We start from the raw sequence: 19,008 nt of genomic DNA on the forward strand, positions 1-19,008 counted from the left end.
AAGGAGAGCGCGTGGCGCTCCCGAGCCTGCGCACGCGCCGTTGCCTTGCCCCGCCCCTGCGCGCGCGCGCGCGGGCGGCACGGCATCTTTTCTTTAGTCCAGCCCCCTCTTCCACTTCAGCGATCCAAAGCCAAGAGCGAGAGCGGGGAAGTGTGGGGCGAGGTGGGCGGGGCGTCGCACGCGAGCGCGGCTAGCAAAAAAGGGGAGGAGGGAGGGAGATCCTAGACAACGTTACCCCGTCAACACCCAATCGGGAGCCGGCCTGACCCCGCCCCTCCCCTCACGCTATTGGCTGGGAGGTCCCCAAGTGGGCGGGGCTGGCAGTGGTGTTGGGGAGGGCAGGGGGCGGGGACGAGGAGGAAGGCGCTGGCGGGCAGTGATGGCGGCGGGTGATGGGGACGTGAAGCTAGGCACCCTGGGGAGTGGCAGTGAGAGTAGCAGCGAAGGCAGCAGCGGGAGCCTGGGCGGCGCGGAAGCGACAGCAGGAGGGGGCAGCTGGGCGGCAGCGGCGTTGGCGCTACTGACAGGGGGCGGGGAGATGTTGCTGAACGTGGCGCTGGTGGCGCTGGTGCTGCTGGGGGCCTACCGGCTGTGGGTGCGCTGGGGGCGGCGGGGTCTGGGCGCCAGGGCCGGTTCGGGCGACGAGAGCCCCGCCGCCGCTCTGCCGCGCATGAAGAAGCGTGACTTCAGCTTGGAGCAGCTGCGCCAGTACGACGGGTCCCGCACTCCGCGCATCCTGCTCGCGGTCAATGGGAAAGTCTTCGACGTGACCAAAGGCAGCAAGTTCTACGGCCCTGGTAAGGAGGAGCTGGAAGGGGAGAGGGAGGACCTCCTGCAGCTCAAGCGCTACCCCTTTTTGATGGTGAGGCCCCTGGGTAGTTGGCCCAGTCTTCTGGGAGGCTGGACCTCCGTGCCTTGGCTGCCGCACCTGGGACGGCCCGCCCCGCACACACCCCCAGCCGCGGGCACCTCCAGCCTGTCCCCTCGAGGAGCAGCTCTCAGCTTTCATCTTAATCCCATCCCACTTCTCCTCGCAGCGTTTTCTGGCGCCGAATTTTTCGAAATCCTTTTGGTTGTCGCCAGACACGCCTGGCCCCTCAAGCTTTCCGGAGCTGTCTGACTGCTGGGATGGGTCGGGGCCGGAGGCAGGGAAGAGCACTAAAGGAGGGACCTGAAGTTACAGTTCTGGGCCCTGTGATTCACAGTTTGCCTCTGTTTACTCTTTTTGCCACTGAACTCCCTTTCCCCACTACTACTGTCCGTAGGGCCACGTTTCAGTACACGTAGTTAGTTCCAAGCCCCAGCGCTGTAGTCTGTGAAGTCTGGGCATATAAACAACACCTCAGACTTTTTTTTAAAACCAGTTTTTGTATGGAGATGCTTTCCAAGATTAACAGTGTATGTGGGATGAGGACAGACCAGAATGAAGATCTTAAGAAAGACTAGCAAGGGTATTCGCCCCGGGTTTTGGGGGTGGAGCTCCTATACCCAGCAGGCATGCCCGACTGGTATGTTGTTTCTTGTTGTTTCTTCTTCTTCTTCTTCTTCTTCTTCTTCTTCTTCTTCTTCTTCTTCTTCTTCTTCTTCTCTCTCTCTCTCTCTCTCTCTCTCTCTCTCTCTCTCATATTTATATTTTTGTAGTACGAAGGCAAGTATTCAAATACTTCATGATAATGACTTACTGTGTTTTCACAGAGGAGAAAAAAACTTTAAAAAGCTATAATTTAATACCTTCCATGCACCAGTTTTGCAAGTTAAACATGTTTAGAACTTTGCTTTCAGAGAACTGTGTGTGTAAGGTAGTTGATGTAGAAGTCTTTTTGATATGTAGTTATACAATCGTTGCAGATACTGCTAATAAGCTTCAGTGCGGACTCATGGATCCTGTTGGTGTAACCATAAAATTGAGCAACATTGAACATTCCTGGTTGTGTGGTAATTAATTCTAAACTTTAAAAAAAAGTGAGGACAAAAAGAAGTCAGTAATGAAATTAGAGACCTAGAGTGAGTTATTAAAAAAGAGTACTTCCAAGCCTTGAAGTCAAGGAGGTTGGCAAGTCTGAAAGACAAGTTGGTTTCCTCTTTGATTCAGTCTGCTGGTGCATGAGATTCATTGACACCTGCTAATATATACTTCTGATTTCAGTACTTGGTGGCTGGAAAAGAATTTAGAAGTGCTTTGGTGTGTTGTTTGGTAGTTAGAATAGAGATAAGAAATTGGAGATTTTATGTACTGAACTATTTCTTGGTTGCTTGTATTTTTGTGTGTATGTTTACATTCAACCATACTAAGTCGTAGATAGCTTATACAGTATTTGCTTCTAGTTATATGAATATGAAAAACAGATGGCTTATGTCAGTGGAAATGATTAATACTTATGTCAGCTGAAATGGTTAATACTTTCTTTGTTTACTTAAGAGCATGTGAGACATGAAAATAGGGCCAAAGTACAGTATTTAGATGCACAGACCAAATTAAATACAGTATTTAAATTTTTTTTTTTTAGGTAAGGATTTACACAGTATTTTAGCTCAAGTTTTTTACCCATTAATATTAAAATGTGTGTTCGGTGGTTATAAATTGTGTTTAGGTTTAGATTTTTAATATGGAGCTTACCCAACTAAAAGGTCTGCCTTTATAGCCCCTCTCTAAACTGACAGTGAAACAAAGTTTTATTGCAAAGAAGCATGTTTGTCCTCACACGTTATGCCTTGCCACCATCTGAAAATAGCTAGGAAAGACAGTCATAGACACAGTTTGGCAGCCTCCAGCGGCAAATGTTCTGCATCAGAAATTAAAAATTAAGATAAGAGTCATAGGTGTAAGGTAGATAGCCTTGTGTGGCTTGAGCAGTGAGGGGACTCCTCAGATAACAGCGGAGAAGTCAGCTTTAGGTTAGCTTCCACGGATTCCCAGCCTAAGTGATAGCCATTTGTTCTGTTCTAGGTATTTATTAATCAGCAACCTAATAGAGATATTTGGAATATTTTAATTATTGAAAGGAACCTTAAAAGTAGCTGGATCATCCTATGGGCTTGGAATATGTAAAAGATGTAGCAATTTGCAAAAGTCTTGAAACCAAATTTGGCTATGAAACAGATATAAATTCAGTTTTGGTTTTGATTTTGATTTTCATCCATAAATCAATTAAGCAGTTTTGTAGCAGAATAATTTAGAAGCAGTAATCCTTATCTGTGAATTTTAATAGCTTGAAAGAATGAGCTAAGGGTACCAGAAAGCCTAGTTTCTATGCCTAGCCAGTATCTACTCCCAGTTTACAATACTGGTTTTAGAGTTAAAGATTGTTTTCTGAGTATTTTCTTTTTTCTATGTTGAAGATATTTCTTTTGTCATTTTTAAAGTTCAGGTTCTTAAAAAAATTAAATATTGACAATTTAATGGATAAGCACATGTTGGCAAACAGTTGACATTAACTGCACTTGTCAATATTAAATTTAGTGATCGTTCAAACACTTGGCCAGCATGTGAGGAAAGTGGTTACGTGAGAAACAATGAATGTGGGAGGAGAAGTAAAACCAGATTTATTAAGCACTCACTACATCAGATTCCTTAATTTATCATCTGCACAATGCCTCAGTGAGGTTAGTGGGTATTACTGTCCTTCAGATGGGGGGGTCTGAGGTTTTGGTATTTTGGGTTAATTAGGTTGGCTCACACAGACATGGCATTCAAATCCAGATATTTTTTACCACAAGGCTGTCTATACTATTTCAGATAGACTGCTATTTGGGATAAACTTGTAGAGAATCTTACTGTTGTTTTTTATACACTCTCATGGCTTTATGTTGTACTGTCCAATATGGTAGCCACAAGCCACATGTGGCTTTTTAAATTAATTAGATTAAATATAATTGTGAATTGAGTTCCTCATTCACACTAGCCACATTTCAGTTGCTCAGTAGCCACATGGCTACCATATAGAACAGTGAACTCCATAGGGCATTTCCATCTCTGAAGATGTTCTCATTTTACAGATGTGGAAAGACACTCAGAGAGGTTTTGCCCACATATCAAGTAAATGCAAAGCTAGAAATGAAACCCAGTGAACTGGCTTCATAAGCCGTCCCCTTTCCCATTGTGTCACAACATAATTTCACAGGTTCCCAGAGTCAACAGATTAGGAAGATTCAAAAAGTATAATTTTAAGTAATTTGATTTACTGTGACTGCCATTGGAACTCTACTAAAAACAATGTTTTTATTCTTTAGGATGGCAAGAGATTATACGATTTACCTTTGTAATTGTTTATCCCATGTTTCTGAAATTTAGATGTATTGCTTACCCCTCATTCCTTGTAGAAGATTTTGATGTATACTGAAGCTGTATTTTCTTCAACTTAACTTTTAAATTATGCTGGAAGGAAAAATAAGTCATACAGCCCTAGCCAGTTTGGCTCAGCAGTTAGAGCGTCGGCCTGCGGACCAAAAGGTTGAGAGTTTGATTCCTAGTCAAGGGCATGTACCTGGGTTGCAGATTCGATCCCTGGCTCTGGTTGAGGTCATTCAGGCAATCAATTGATGTGTCTCTCTCACATCAATGTTTCTTTCTTTCTCTCCCCCACCCTCCCTCCCTTCCTCTTCCTCCCTTCCACTCTATCTTAAGTCAATGGAAAAATATTCTCAGGTGAGGATTTATATACATACAGACATATATACATACATACATAAGTCATGCATAAGAAGTACCCAATGAGATATCTAATATTTGGGAGGTTGAAGAAAGGAACACATGTGCCTTTTAAGTGTTTTTCCCTTTTTTAAAACTTTATCTTCAATATGTTCCTTTATAGTTTGCAGAATTGCAGTTGAAGCGAGTTATAACATACAGACCAGGCCCCACCTGACCTACTCCTTCATGGATGTGCTATTGACACTACCCAGGTCTCATCCCATTCTTGCTTGGAAGCCAGCTGGGTCTGTTGTTCGGGCTTAATGTCCATTCACATCCATTGCCTACCTGTAAGATAACAGAATCACCTTAATTTTCTGATGAATTTTAAGTCTGCTCAAATGTATACATACTATTTTTTTTCTATAGTACCTACTTGGTTGGCTTCTCTGAGTTCAACATTTGAGGAAATTTTATTTGTGTTAAATACTATCTCAAAGTATAAAAGGATAGCTTAAAGCACATTTAAGGGCAGAAGATGTTATTAGAGCTGGAAGAGTAGATTTAGTAACATCTGGAGTTAGCCATTCATATTCTTTTAATAGTTCTTTCGATCTTTGACATAGCCCACCCCCACTCCACCCCCAACCCATGACAGACATCACTAAATCACTGCTGGACTCTTAGAACCTGCAGCCTGTCTCAAGATCGTTAATACAGGGTTTCAGCTCCATTTTTAAATACTAAGGAGGAGTTTCCTGGATTTCATTACAGTGCTACTTACAAGTTTTCAGATTTGCCTTCAGCCTTTGTTTGATTATTATTAACCTCAGGGTTTCTTTTTCCATCCTTTTACTTTCAACCAATCTGTGTTATGCTTCATTTTTTCTTTATAAATAACCAATAGCTGGATTTTTTTCATTGACTCTGTTATCAACACTATGTTTTTCAACAGCTTAATCAGGTTATTTATACCATCTTATTTATTTCTCTTTGTCATACTTTTCTTTACCTCTTTTTCCCACCTTTTTTTCCTTTTCAGATAGATTTTTTAAAATTCCTTTTACTTTTTCCCCTACTGAGTTGGATGCATTCTATTTCTATTCTTTTGGTGATTTACTTACATTTTTTACTAGAGACATCATTATTCTAAACAATATAAGAATTTTAGTCAAACATTTTTGTGTGAATTAGAAAAAAACTGCCTTTAAGACACTTTACTGGTATTTGACAGAATATTTCTTAATAAATATACAAAACCTACCATGTAATCAGATGGATGGTGTCCCTTGGAGTCGCCATGGCCCTGGTTAGAAAGCTGTAACTCTGATCCTTCCCAGCCTACTTTCAGTGCTACTGATATTAGACTTTTAGTTCCACTCTAGTTTTTCAAACTCTACCTCCAAATTGGTTAAATTACTATTGCCTTTTCTTCAATAGTCAACATAGTTATTTTCTTTATTCACTGCTATTTCTTGCATCTTACTTTTTTCTTCAGGGTTCAGTTTTCATTTTAGTGAGGCAGATCCTATAGTTTTTTCATTAGTAGAAAAAAATTTTGATTCTATCTTCCCTCACCCAGCAGTGATAGTATAGTTTGAGGATATAAAGTTGTAGACTGTTATTATACCTAAAATCTTTAGTGGTATTATGCCACTGTCTTCTACTTCTCTTTAATTCTACTTTTGGTTTGTTTTTCATTCCTTTAATATGTTTTTTCCCTTTGGTTGTACAGCAGGTCCTCAAATAACTGTTTTGTTCAACATTGTTTTGTTATAATGTTGATAAGGAAAAATAAAAAAAAGATTCCTGGCTGGGGCCACTGTCTGTGGAGTTTGAATATTCTCCCCACGTCTGCATGGGTTTTCTCTGGGGCTCTGGTTTCCTCCTACTTTCCAAAGATGTGCACGTGAGATGAACTGGCCTGTCTACGCTGTCCTGGTCTGAATGAGTGCCCCGTGATGGAGGGGCGTCCTCTCCAGAGTGGGTCCCTTCTTGCACCCTGAGCTGCTGGGGTAAGACCTGGCCGCCTAGACCCTGAACTGGAATACCCGGCTTGAAAAGGAGTCTCGTTTTTATTCATCTTTCTTAAATTATGTATAGCTCACATTTATTTCCATGTTTAATATTACAAGTGGCTTAGGTCTTTATTTAGAAGTTTGTTGATGCTTTTGTGACCAGAAATATGCCATAGGAACTTAACTCGTTTACATTAGTTAGTCTATAGTATATTGGTTTTGTTGTACACCATTTCACTTAAAGTCACAGTTTCCAAAAACCTATCAAGGACATTAAGTGAGGACTTGCTACGGTTGAGACTTTTTTCCCTTTGTTTATTTTTGTTTTTTTTAATTTTAGAGAGGAAGGAGTGGAGAAAGAGAGCAGAGAGAGACAGAGAAAGGGAAACGTCGACTTGTTCCAATTATTTATGCATTCACTGGTCGATTCTTGCATTTCCCCTGACTGGGGATCAAAGCCACAACTTTGGCATATCGGGGCAACACTAATCAACTGACCTACCCAGCCAGGGCCTCCCTTTGGTTTGGAGTTCTGTTCTTATACTAGGATTTGTCCAGGCAAGGATTTTATTTTATTTTATTGTTAACATGTCCCAGACTCTACTAAAATCTGAAGGTGTGCGCCATTCATTTATTTTAGAAAATGTGAATCCATTATTTTTTCAATCATTGCTTCTCCCATTCTCTTTATTCCTTCCTCTGAAACTCAGATACACATTAGCTTTTCGCTTTGTCCATCATGTCTCTTAATCTTTCCTTATGTTCCATCTCTTAATTTCTTAATAATTTTAAGCAAATATACTATTGTTCTTTAAGCTGCTTCTATTATCTTATTCTTGGGATGCCGGTTCTCATAACTGTTCAATTGACTCACTCCCCCATGGTGGTTTGTTTCTTCACGTAGTTTATAATTTTCATTGCACACTTACCTTCAGCAATTACTATCTATTTGTTTCTTGGGGTATTTTCTGTGATGTTTCATGAGCCCTGGGTTGTGGAAGTCTAACTGTATAGAGTGATCTACATTTCAAAATAGAGCCTAGTGGATACTGTTTTATTCAAATAAAACAGTATTTTTTATTAGGTAATACATGCTCAAGATAGAACATTTAAAAGGATATATAGTGAAAAATAAATCTCCTTTCCACAACCCAGCCACCCTGTTCCCCTCCCGAGAGGTGAGGAAGCAGTCTGAGTGCGTTCCAGAGTGTACTCTGCAAGTGTAAGCACATGGCTGTGTATTTTCTTCCCCTCACTAACCAGCACACTATACAAACCTCTGACCAAATTTTAATATCTTAACAGCACTTCATGTCAGTGTAGCGGGTCGTCTCATTCTTTTAAATGTATGTGTAATATTCTATTGTATGAATATATTATAACTTAACAGTCTCCTATTAATGAACATTTAAATTGTTTCTAGCCTCTTGTTATTGCATGGTGCTACTATAACTATTCCCGTACATGTCATTTTACGCATGTGAGTAAAATTATAATTATCTATAAAACAAATTCCTAAAAGTAAGATCACTGAGTTTTAGGGTATGGACATTTTTAATTTGGGTACTTATTTCTAAATTGCCCTCCAGAGAAGTTGGACCAATATACACTTCCATGAAAATGCCTAGTTTTCGTCCCCTTGTCAAAAATGTGATATTAAACTTATTGGTTTTTCTCAGTCTGAGTAGTTTACATTTCTTTCTTAGTGAGGTTGGACATCTTCAGAAATTTGGGTCATTTATGGTTTCTTTCCTGCAAATTATCTGTTCATATATTTGCCACAGTTTTTCAGTCATGATATTGGTCTTTTTTAAAAGATTTTAGGTGTTCTTTAAAAAGTAAATAAACCTTTGCTGCGAATGTTTTTTCTTGAATTATTTGTCTTTTTAGTTTATGATATTTTACAAACCACACAAAATTTTTTTTTTTTATCCTCACTTGAGGACATTTTTCCAATTTTTTTCAGATACAGTAGGAGGGAGAGAGAGAGAGAAACATTGACCTGAAAGGGACGCATCAAGTGGCTGCCACCTGCACGACCAACCAGGGCCGGGGACAAACTGCAATCGAGGTACGTGCCCTCAGCAGGAACTGAACCCGGGTCTCTTGGGACCGCAGGCGGATGCTCCAACCGCTGAGCCAAACCAGCCAGGGGAAAATTTTTTGTTTTTATGTATTCAAACTTAATCTTTTTGTGGCTGCTGTGTTTTGTACCACACTTAAAGCTTTTTTGCACTGAGAGATTATTTTTAATAATCTGTAGTGTCTTTAATACTTTCACAGTTTCAGCCTGGCTGGTGTGGCTCAGTGGTTGAGCGTGGACCCTGCACCAAGAGGTCATTGGATTTGTTCCCAGTCAGAGCACATGACCAGGTTGTGGGCCCAGTCCCCAGTGGGGCATGGAGGAGGTGGCCAGTCCATGTTCTTTTTCATCGATGTCTGTCTCTCCCTCACCCTTCCTCTCTCTCTCTCAAATCAATCAATAAAAATTATTTAAAATACTTGTACGGTTTTGGTTTTTTAGTTCCTGGATTTTATTTTGTTTTAAAATGTGAAATAAGGATCTGGTTTTTGTTTTGTGTGTTTGTTTTCACCGAAGGCTATTCAGTTATCCCAACACCATGCATAGAATAATTTTTTTGTCCTCCAACATTTTTAGTATTACCTTTACTGTTTACTAAATTATAATAGGTAATGTTTAAGAATATGCTATATTTTCACCTTAGAATTCTCATTCAACATGAGCTATATAAACTGTAATCGCCAAAATACTGGGAGCAGTAACATATAGGTTTGTTACATAAGGGATAGTGGAATGGGATGGTATTGCTGACTTCTCAGTATGCTTCTGGTTGTATTATGAATAGAGAGAAATATACTTTAATTAGACCTCAAAGCCTCCTTCTTCTGAGCAACCCATCCAATTCCACCTCTAGTTCTAAATCTTAATATGTTCTTTATGGTCTTACAGGGAAGAGTCAAGAAAACTTACCAAAAACACCTTTGCAGAAGTTAAGTGCTTCCTGGGGGAAATTTTAAACTTGTGGAAAAGACAGCTTAATATAGTTAGGAGAGGGGAAATAAGTTAACCCCAGAATCATTCTTGTCCAAGAGTTAGCAGAACATTTTGTATAGAATCGGGCTTGGATTAGTAACTGTTGACTCACATTCACTTTAAGTTAGCCTTCTAAAACCAGAAAAGAACATGTTTTATGAAGTTTTGTTTTACATTCATTCATTTTTGAGCCCGCCTTGGGGAAGTTGGCAGAGAACTTTACTAGAGAAGACATGTATATATTAATGTACTCAAAGATGGAGGGTTTTCTGATTTCTGTTTTTATAATAGTCACCTTTTCTTCTCTCCTTTTTACCATTTAAATGTATTTTATGGTTTATAGTCTAAGTACCCTAAGTAGAGTGACTTGTAGGCTAGGGAGCTAAATAAATACTACAATAAAATGCTAAGAAAAGCTGTTGGTGTCTATAGCTTTTTCGTTAATTCTCTTTCATTTAGACAATAGAATGATTAAATAAATTCAGTGGGAAAGTTTATAACAATGATAATTGTGATATACCTATTATTAAGTAGCAATATGTAAAGTACTTAAGAATGGGAAAAGCAGGATAAAAAATACAGTACTTTACTGGAAGTATCCAATTTTCATATTTATGTATCAATACCTAATAATGCTATTTTTAAAACTTATTGCTAATGCCACTCAGTTAAGCCAGTAATTCTGGTATTAATACCATATATATGCATACTCTCCTGAATTGCTTTTTTCAGTTAATATATCATAGATGTCTTTCTATGTCTGAACATATAGTTACCTCATTCTCTTTGATAGCTGTATACTATTCCATTAAATTAACATGATAACCAGTTTCTTGATATAGAAAATCGGGTTGTTTCAGTTTTGTTTATTAGGATATGTTTTAAACAACTAAAGTGTCTTTTTAATCTATATTTAGGTGGAGATTTTTCTTACCATAAGTGAATTTATTTAAAATAAAAGGTCCAGATTTGGTTTCTCCTTATTTGGAATTGCAGCTAATTTGTTTGGAAGAAATTTATTATGTTCCTACTTCATGTAGGCACTGAGGATACAGGGACAAGTAAGACAGTTACTGCTCTCAAGGAAAAACTTTGGGAATGGCTTCCTCTGTCAGTATATAAATCATGCCATTCCTCCCTAGAGAGGGTGGTTCCTAATTCCTTGCTCAAACTGCTAATAATTTTGTGTCAGAAGAACTGTTCTTTATAGCCACACTGTTTTCCAAAAGTCGTGACACATGAAAATCATTATTTTCTTTAATGACTTTTCATAGTTTATATAGATAATTGTGAGTATATCGTGGTACTTAAGTGATCATTTATTTTGAAAATGGGGCGTATTTCTGATCAAACCATTTATTCAGCAAAGATTTGTTGAATATCACATGTGCTGGGCACTGTAGTCATCACTGTGGATACAAAGATGATTCATTCTCTGTCCTCATAGAGTTACAACTTACATTGGATAGGAGAAAACAGTGTTTTAGATCCACAATCCACTTGAGTCTTTAAATAGTACTTATCCAGTGGATGTTCTGTCAATTATTTTTAGATGCCACAATTAATTAACAGCAAGTAGTAAAGCAAACTGGCTTCCAAACCTAACTCTTCAAATAACCTCTTCTCCCTAGTACCTCACAGTCTTCATCTTTGAATACAAGTTTTGGAGTATCTGAAATAATTGAAACTTAAGGCTTAAATTTTCAGTGAATAGCTTTGGTCAAGAAAGACAGGTTTCCAAGAAATTTCTTCTCATTATCCCATCTGGTATCTGTGCATGTTTTGAAACTAAAGCTGTGTACCAAGTATGAGTCATGATGAGGTTTCTTTTATTTGACTTTTTCCTTTGAGACACTCTAAAATATTGTTAGGTTATCTATCATTTCTTTTCCCCCAGCGGGTCCATACGGAATATTTGCTGGCAGGGATGCCTCCAGAGGACTGGCGACATTTTGCCTAGACAAAGACGCACTGAAAGAGGAATATGATGATCTCTCCGATTTGAATGCCGTACAAATGGAGAGTGTCCGAGAATGGGAAATGCAGTTTAAAGGTACCTTCATTTTGTTGGGTTCTTTGGAAATAATAAATCTATGGCCAAAGAAAGTAAATGCTATTTCACATTATTTAAGAGCCCAAGAATGCCGTATGTTTTCATCGCCATCATTAGTTGATAGAGCATTATGATTGTTACAAAATCCATATTTAAAAGTTGCCTTGTTACAAACTGTAAGTCTAAGAAAAAATTATGACACCTTTTACTGATACAAGCTTTTTTGTAGTTTTTTAAAAAATATATAGGCTTATATTTAAATGAACTGATAACTACTAATCTTATTATAATTGATTCTAAATGATTTTATTGGTCTTACCCTCGAACTGTAAGGAAAAAACATAATTTCTTTTTATTATACCCTTGTGACATCAATTATTACTGCCTATGTGACACTCTGGACCTATGTGACCTATGGATCTTTTGGAACAGTTCTTCTAGCTTCTTGGCATTTGTACTGATTCAAAAGGAGTCCTCCTATCTTCTCTTAGCTTGTCGAGTAATCCAGTTAACCTAGGTTCAAATTCCTAACCAACAAATCACTGAACGTGTATCAACTTGGACATAACAGTGTTCTGCATTAAACACCTGGTGACATTAAAACAAATAATGTAACAGACCTAAGAAGAGAATTTGATAGAAGAAAGATTAGCACATTTTATTTTATTTTATTTTATCTCAGTTCTATATATAGATTTTAAATAACTGTTGGAAATGCCCTGCGTGGCCAACTTGTTTCTTTAATTCCGATACTTTGGGCTATTAAAATTTAAAGAGCTATTCTGAGATTCACAGTGCACAATGGAGTTAGACCAGTTTCATATTACATGTCTCTCCCCAGGCCTAATCCAAGAGCCTGGGATCAGTAGCTCCAAGATGGGTGCTGGACATGCACATATTTTTTCAAAAGATCTCTAAGCAATTGTGATGCAGTGTCCTTGATTAAAAAGTGGTAGTGTTGGACACTCTCCTGAAAATCACAATTCCCAAGCTTTATAAGATCCCTAATCCTGTTTTCTTTTGTTCAAGCCTTACATGAGTACAAAGACCAGCCAAGGTGAGCAGTAGGAAAAATTTAGCTTATTCTATATGATTCCAGAAGAGACAAATACCTTCCCTGCTGTATAATGGGATAGTGAAACATTTGATTGCTACTGATTTTCTTTTAATGTGTCTTTCAGAAAAATATGATTATGTAGGCAGACTGCTAAAACCAGGAGAAGAACCATCAGAATATACAGATGAAGAAGATACCAAGGATCAAAATAAACAGGATTGAACTTTGTAAACAACCAAAGTCAGGGGCCTTCAGAACTGCAATTCTTACTCCCTTTCACAGAATGTCCAGCATCTTTGGGTTTGGTTCACCTGCTGCAAAAAACACTCAACAGATTGTGTACAAGCTAAATGAATCTCACTATGAAGTTTTGAATACTAGACATTATTTATGCTGCCAAACTCATTTGTTGCAGTTGTTTGTAATGTCTGCTTGGGGCTTCATCATCCTGAAAAGGAGACAGGGATTTTTTTACAGAGCAAGAAAGTTACGAGATTGCTTTTTCTTATTTTTAAAAAATCAAAGACAACCAGATATGTATTTACTACTTAAGTGTACAAATCTCAAAAACAGCAAGGGATTCCATTCCTATTTCCTGTGCTGTGCTTTTGTTTTGGTATTGAGGGAGGGAGGAGACGTGGGCAGGAGAGGCAGGGTGCACATCAATTTGAGTAGTTGAGGCTACTGAAACATTAAATGTGAATTCCCAAACTTTTCTTTTTGGGTTTTGTCAGGGAAAAGGATAAAAATAAAATAAAACCTTTATTACTAAGAAATCTTTGCATATTAGGAGACCGGATTTCAAGTGAATTTAAGTCAAAGTAACCCCAACATTAAGATAATTTGAAACTAGTTTTTATCCCTTTCCTTCCCCTAGATCAAATCGGTATTACTTGTGCCTTATTTCACTTACATAGACTTGAATTATTTTTAGGGAAAGCCCCTATGTGAATTTAGAAGTCACTGCAAGCAGCATTGAGACCGAAGTTGGAATATTCTGTTGACCACAAAACCTTGATGTCATTCTGTGAATATAGAATGTAAAAGGAATATTCAGTGTTACTGCCATATATGTTAATATACACGAACTCAGTTAGCATTGTAATGGCCAAATGCATTCCCCCATGCTTTTTTCAAAACAATTGAAAACCAAATCAACAACTCTATCCCCCAACAGCTCCCTAAATTTAGGAGTCTGACCCTCACAGCTCACTAGTGTGGGTGCATGGGGCTGTAGTATGGATGTTGTGTGGGTGTGTCTGAATGTGAGGGTGCCTTGGAAGGGACTCCGCAGATATGTAGATACCAGTACCGTTTTAATAAAGCATGTACAATAAACCAAAATAAGCTTGAGTTGGACTTCATATACGAACTGTAAGCCAGTGCATTATGATATGGTAGTCAAGATTGTGTGTTTGATTCAAGATGAGGAAATGTCTTGGAAATGAAAAAATAAGCACTGGTTAACCAAGTTGTACACATTGTACCACATTCACTGTTACTTTAGAAAGAAATTCCACTTTGTGGAACACTCAAGAGATCTGAGATTATTCAGGTAAGAATTGATATGTAAAAATGTACATATTTTTACTTTATATTTTGATGCCAACTGAGTATACTAGAAGTAACGACACTCTGGGTGGTAGTTATTGGATGAAGACAATAAAGGATATTATTCCAGTAGGCATTAAATTCTGTTGTTTAAAAAAGCCCTTATATGTCAGTTACCTGATTTCATCTTGACTCTCTGCTTCTTGGTTGGGGATAAGTTACACCAAAAAGGACAAATTTTATTTATAAGTCATGAGTTAAAGAAAAGTCCCCTCCTGCTTTACGAGTATAATATATGCAGAAGCCATCAAAGAAAGGGAAACTTAACTGCAATAATCTAAAGTATGTAAAATACAGCAGGTCCTTGGATAACATCGTTTTGTTCAACATCGTTTCATTATAAGGTTGAGAAGATGCCGTGGAAACATAATTCTTGTTTCTATCAATTAGCCTGTTGTATGGTTTCATTATATGCCATTTAAAGCTACAAAACCTATCGACGATGTTAGGTGAGGACTTACCGTATACTACATTCTGTCATACTCAGTCTTGGGGTGTTTTGTAGAAAATGATGGACTTCAGCCAGATTTTAGCTGAAGATTGGTTGTCAAGACTGAAAAGTGTTATTAAATACATTGTGTGTTTTTATGTAAAATATTTTCTAGACAAATTTGTTAAAGTATATGTCCTCTGTATTAAACTGATATAGATATATATAGATATATATACACACACACACACACATGAATCATTTGAGCCTAAATTTCAGAAATAAACATACTTGTGAATACAGAAACCCTAAATATTCATGCAGTAAAAATTATGCAGTATGTTAAGGAAAATGAGTAATTTTTTGTTTTGGACTTGAAATAAACCGTGTTCTACAGACAATCCCTCATTTTCAGTTGAGTGTTTCTCATTCTCAGACGGTGTTGGGCAGATGTTGAGTACGGGGATGGGAGCTGCGGTGGTATTCTTGCTGTTCCCTGTTTAGCCACTTCCCCTAATTTGTCTGATTATCAGAACACTTAGGGTGTTGAAAATATAAAACCTCGGTCCCCAATCCAAACCTACCACCCACTGAGCTAGAATCAAAGGAGAATGGGTCTAAAACTCTATTTGTGAGAAGTGTCTTGGGTAATTCTCATGATTGGGCATGTTTGAGAAACACCACACTAATCTTTTCAAATTATATTGTCCATCTTTGTCAACCACTTGAAAGAGAAATGGAAATGGATCTTTCTCTTGGGTAATTTGGGTTCGAGTCCCTGTATTTTGTATCACTCCCTAAACTTCCTGAGTTAAAAGTCAGTTACACGTACAAAGTTGGCATATGTTTCCCAAGTCAAATCTGTCCTGCATGTACTAGCCCGTTTCTCTGTACAAGGAGATGAACCCATTCGGATACGCTGCTTATGTTTTCCCGACAGTGGTACTACGTGCTTTCAGTTGCTTTGAGCATAGTGGGAAAAGTCAGAATATTATAATAATGGTTCTTTTTTTCTCTAATTAAAAGCAAATGCTCAAAGATAGCTTTTGTGTACATACGTTTCATTTAGGTCAGCTATCAATTTGGTAGGTGATACTAATCACAGATTATGATGTAGTTGTTGTGGCAAGAAAGTTCAAATAAGGACTACCCAACCTTTCTTTACTGTTCTTAAAGAAGGCTCATCAGCTCCAGGCAGTGTCAGCAGAGCCTGTCTCCTCACCGCACTCCTGTCAGACGTGGAGACCCTGGGCTCGAGTTCAGCCTTGCATCTGTTCTGCCATCACTAGTGACAGAGCACAGTGGGCTGCCTGTACTGCTCCATTCGAGAGCACCTGAAGTGCTGTGGACTCTGGTTTACTCTTCGAGAGACTTTTCTATCTTGCTGTATCTGTAGGACCCAACTAGACCAAATTGATGTAAGAAGACTGGTAAACATTTGCATGGTTTTGTTTTTAAACCCTCACCTGAGGATCTTTTCCCATTGATTTTTAGATAGATCGGGATGGGGAGAGAAACATCGATGCAAGAGAGACACATTGATTGGTTGTCTCCCACACGACCCCAACCAGAGCTGGGGATCGAACCGCAACCAAGGTACCTGCCCTTGACCGGAATCGAACCCGCGACTCTGGTCTTCAGGCCCACACTCAAACTGCTGAGCCAAACCGGCCAGGGCGGCATATTTCTTTTGAAAGCATAATTTTAATGGCTACATAGTATTGTTCCCAAATACAATTTTTAGTGAAAATGCAGGACATTTCATACAGGGTATGGTGCCAATTTGGTTTAAAGAAAATTGAGGGAAAGCAAAGTTTGGAAGATAAATCAACAATTTAAAAACTAAAATAACTGCTTTTGCCTAGTTATAAAAGTAATATGCTCAGTGTACAGAAAAGGATTAAAGAAATCAGAATTAATGAAAAATACGAGAGTTAAGCAAAGTTAACCTTTTCCTACACCTCTCTCCATCCCCTCTCTATGTATACAGGACCTCACTGTATCCTCCAAGGCTTCAGACCTGAGCTCTGCATCCAGGCACCCGGACATCTCTCCCTGGAACCTCAGAATGAGTGCACTGTTCCCCCAAAGTTGCTCCTGCTCTTGATATTCTGTCAGATAGCTCCAGGTAGGTCTTCCCACCCCACTTCATGTTCTCATCAAGTTCATAGTCCCCGTTGGCAATAAACATAAATATGACCTTGTTTCCCTACTTACAGGCCTTCAGTAGCTCCCTATTTCCAGAAGAATCGAGGCGAGGCCAGGCCCTCTTCTCCGCTCTCGCTGTATTTGCTGCTGCATAAAACCACTCGTACCTTCCAGAATGTGCCCCCAGCTACATTACCACTCCATTCTTCAGTCTGGATCACACTCTTCCCCACACCAGCCCTCCGAGCTCGTGTGCTCATTTTAGAGGCTCGGGCTCCGGCGTGGCGAGCCAGGCCCCCACAGTAGCACGGGCACTGTGTTTCACTGAATTTACTGTGTCGTGTTGTAATCACCTGTCTCCCCAAAAAGGCAGGGACCAGAGAGCATAGCCATCTTTTAGGCCCAGTGTTTTTCGTAAGCTTAGTACGGTGCCAGATACCCAGTATTTGCACAAAATGTTTTTGCTAAGTAAATTTGTAAAATGAGAAGGTCGACGAAATGTCAGGAGTTTTGAAACAGGGGTCGGAGCAAACGCCAAGGACCAAGGAGAGAGCCGAGGGGCAGCCGGGCAGCCCTGGCTTCTGTTGGATTCGCAAGTAAATATTTGGAAGGGCTTTTGAAAACATATATAATTTACATTTTATATTGAATTGTCCCTCAGGTAAAGAATTTATCAGCAACCTAAAATTTTAGCCCACATTTTATGATGTGAAAGGACTCGAGTCTTTTTAAAACTAAACCGAGGAATTTGAACAATTTTTGTACGACAAAAAAAAGGTGGAAAACCATTGGGCCAAATGATCTCTAGTACCCTCTCAGTTTATGAATACAATTCAAGGGAAGAGCTGTGCCGTCTTATAAATATCTAGCGATGCTATGTGACTGCAAAGTACAGATCTGTCTTCATGACACATCGGGGGAAGTGCAGCCCTGACCCGAGGGCCTAGCTAATCGAAATTGTTTGCAGCCACGACAGCTTACAGCTCTCTGGGCTAATGAAAGGGAAAATGGAGGAGAGGACTCCCAGTTGTTTGTCTCATAACTAAAACCACTCATCCATACCACTGAAGTCCCACCCAGGGGGTCCATTGCTCCCTTCCAGTGTCCTCCCGCCCTGTGCCCACCACTGCCGCAGAGAGGCACACACTGCGGTTTCTAGTCTGTTCCAGGGGTGATTCAGAAAGAGGCAAGTTGACGTGAGAAGCAGGTTTAAGTTGGATCCTACCAAAGACAAACGGCAGTGTAATCCAAGTGTAATGAAAACAGCCCAGCCTGCTGCCCTTGCTCGGGGAGAAATGCCTTACTGGTGGGAGAAGACTTTTGCCCTCACAGCTGTGCAAGACAAAAGGAAGACATGGCCTTTCTTATGTGAGAACTACCAGAGCAAACTTGCAATTCCTTCTGTGTTTCAGCGTGTCTGTAGTGGAAAGAGTTCAAACCTGGAAGCGGGTGTGCTGCCTCCTGGTGACCTCGAGCAAGTTTCTGAACTTCTCTGAGCCTCCTTTTCCTCATCTGTAAAAAGGGGAAACAGTATCTCTCTCTCAGGTGAGACATAAGATAAAGGTCATCAACTCCATAACATACTATATACTGTTCCCTTCCTCTACTTCGCAGGTAGAAAGACATTTTAAGTTATCTTTTTTGGTGGCATATAATTTTCTAATTTAAAGTAACTATTGGAAACAGTAACAGTTTTGTTAAACTGATAATCCTAAATGTGAGAAATGTTTACTAGCTTTCCCACAGTTGATCAGGAATAGAGCATTGATGTATTTACAAACAGCATCAATGCAGTATTAAAGTTCAGCTATAACATCTGGAGTTATAGATCACATTCAAATTCTCACATGCCCAGCTCAGTTTATTTAGAATCTGGACTCTCGTGGGCGGGGGTTATCCTGAAATCATTTGCATAACCTAATCTCTGGATGAGATGTTGAAGATGGAACTCTGTGACTAGCTTACATTGAAAACCCCTCAGTACTGAGCACCTTCGCTGCAGAACA

At 39.3% G+C, this 19,008-nt stretch overlaps 1 protein-coding gene and 1 long non-coding RNA gene across 3 annotated transcripts; both read left to right on the top strand.

Moving 5' to 3' along the window:
* The first annotated feature begins 376 nt into the window (after positions 1–376).
* On the top strand, positions 377–15,672 carry PGRMC2 (progesterone receptor membrane component 2). 2 transcript variants are annotated; one of them, XM_036240960.1, is made up of 4 exons: positions 377–797; positions 11,601–11,756; positions 12,786–12,813; positions 12,938–15,672. In XM_036240960.1, exons 1-4 carry the CDS (start codon positions 380–382, stop codon positions 12,945–12,947), a joined length of 612 nt encoding a protein of 203 aa, XP_036096853.1. In that variant the 5' UTR covers positions 377–379; the 3' UTR covers positions 12,948–15,672. The 2 variants fall into 2 exon arrangements, with proteins under 2 accessions (XP_036096853.1, XP_036096852.1); XM_036240959.1 differs by lacking the exon at positions 12,786–12,813.
* A 356-nt stretch (positions 15,673–16,028) lies between these two features.
* LOC118615759 lies at positions 16,029–18,570 on the top strand. Its single transcript, XR_004956480.1, has 3 exons — positions 16,029–16,272; positions 16,845–16,982; positions 18,415–18,570. It is a non-coding gene; the product is annotated as an uncharacterized LOC118615759 (long non-coding RNA).
* Positions 18,571–19,008: the final 438 nt, after the last annotated feature.

The sequence above is a fragment of the Molossus molossus genome, unplaced genomic scaffold (genome assembly GCF_014108415.1).
Source record: "Molossus molossus isolate mMolMol1 unplaced genomic scaffold, mMolMol1.p scaffold_m16_p_4, whole genome shotgun sequence".
Lineage (NCBI taxonomy): Eukaryota > Metazoa > Chordata > Mammalia > Chiroptera > Molossidae > Molossus > Molossus molossus.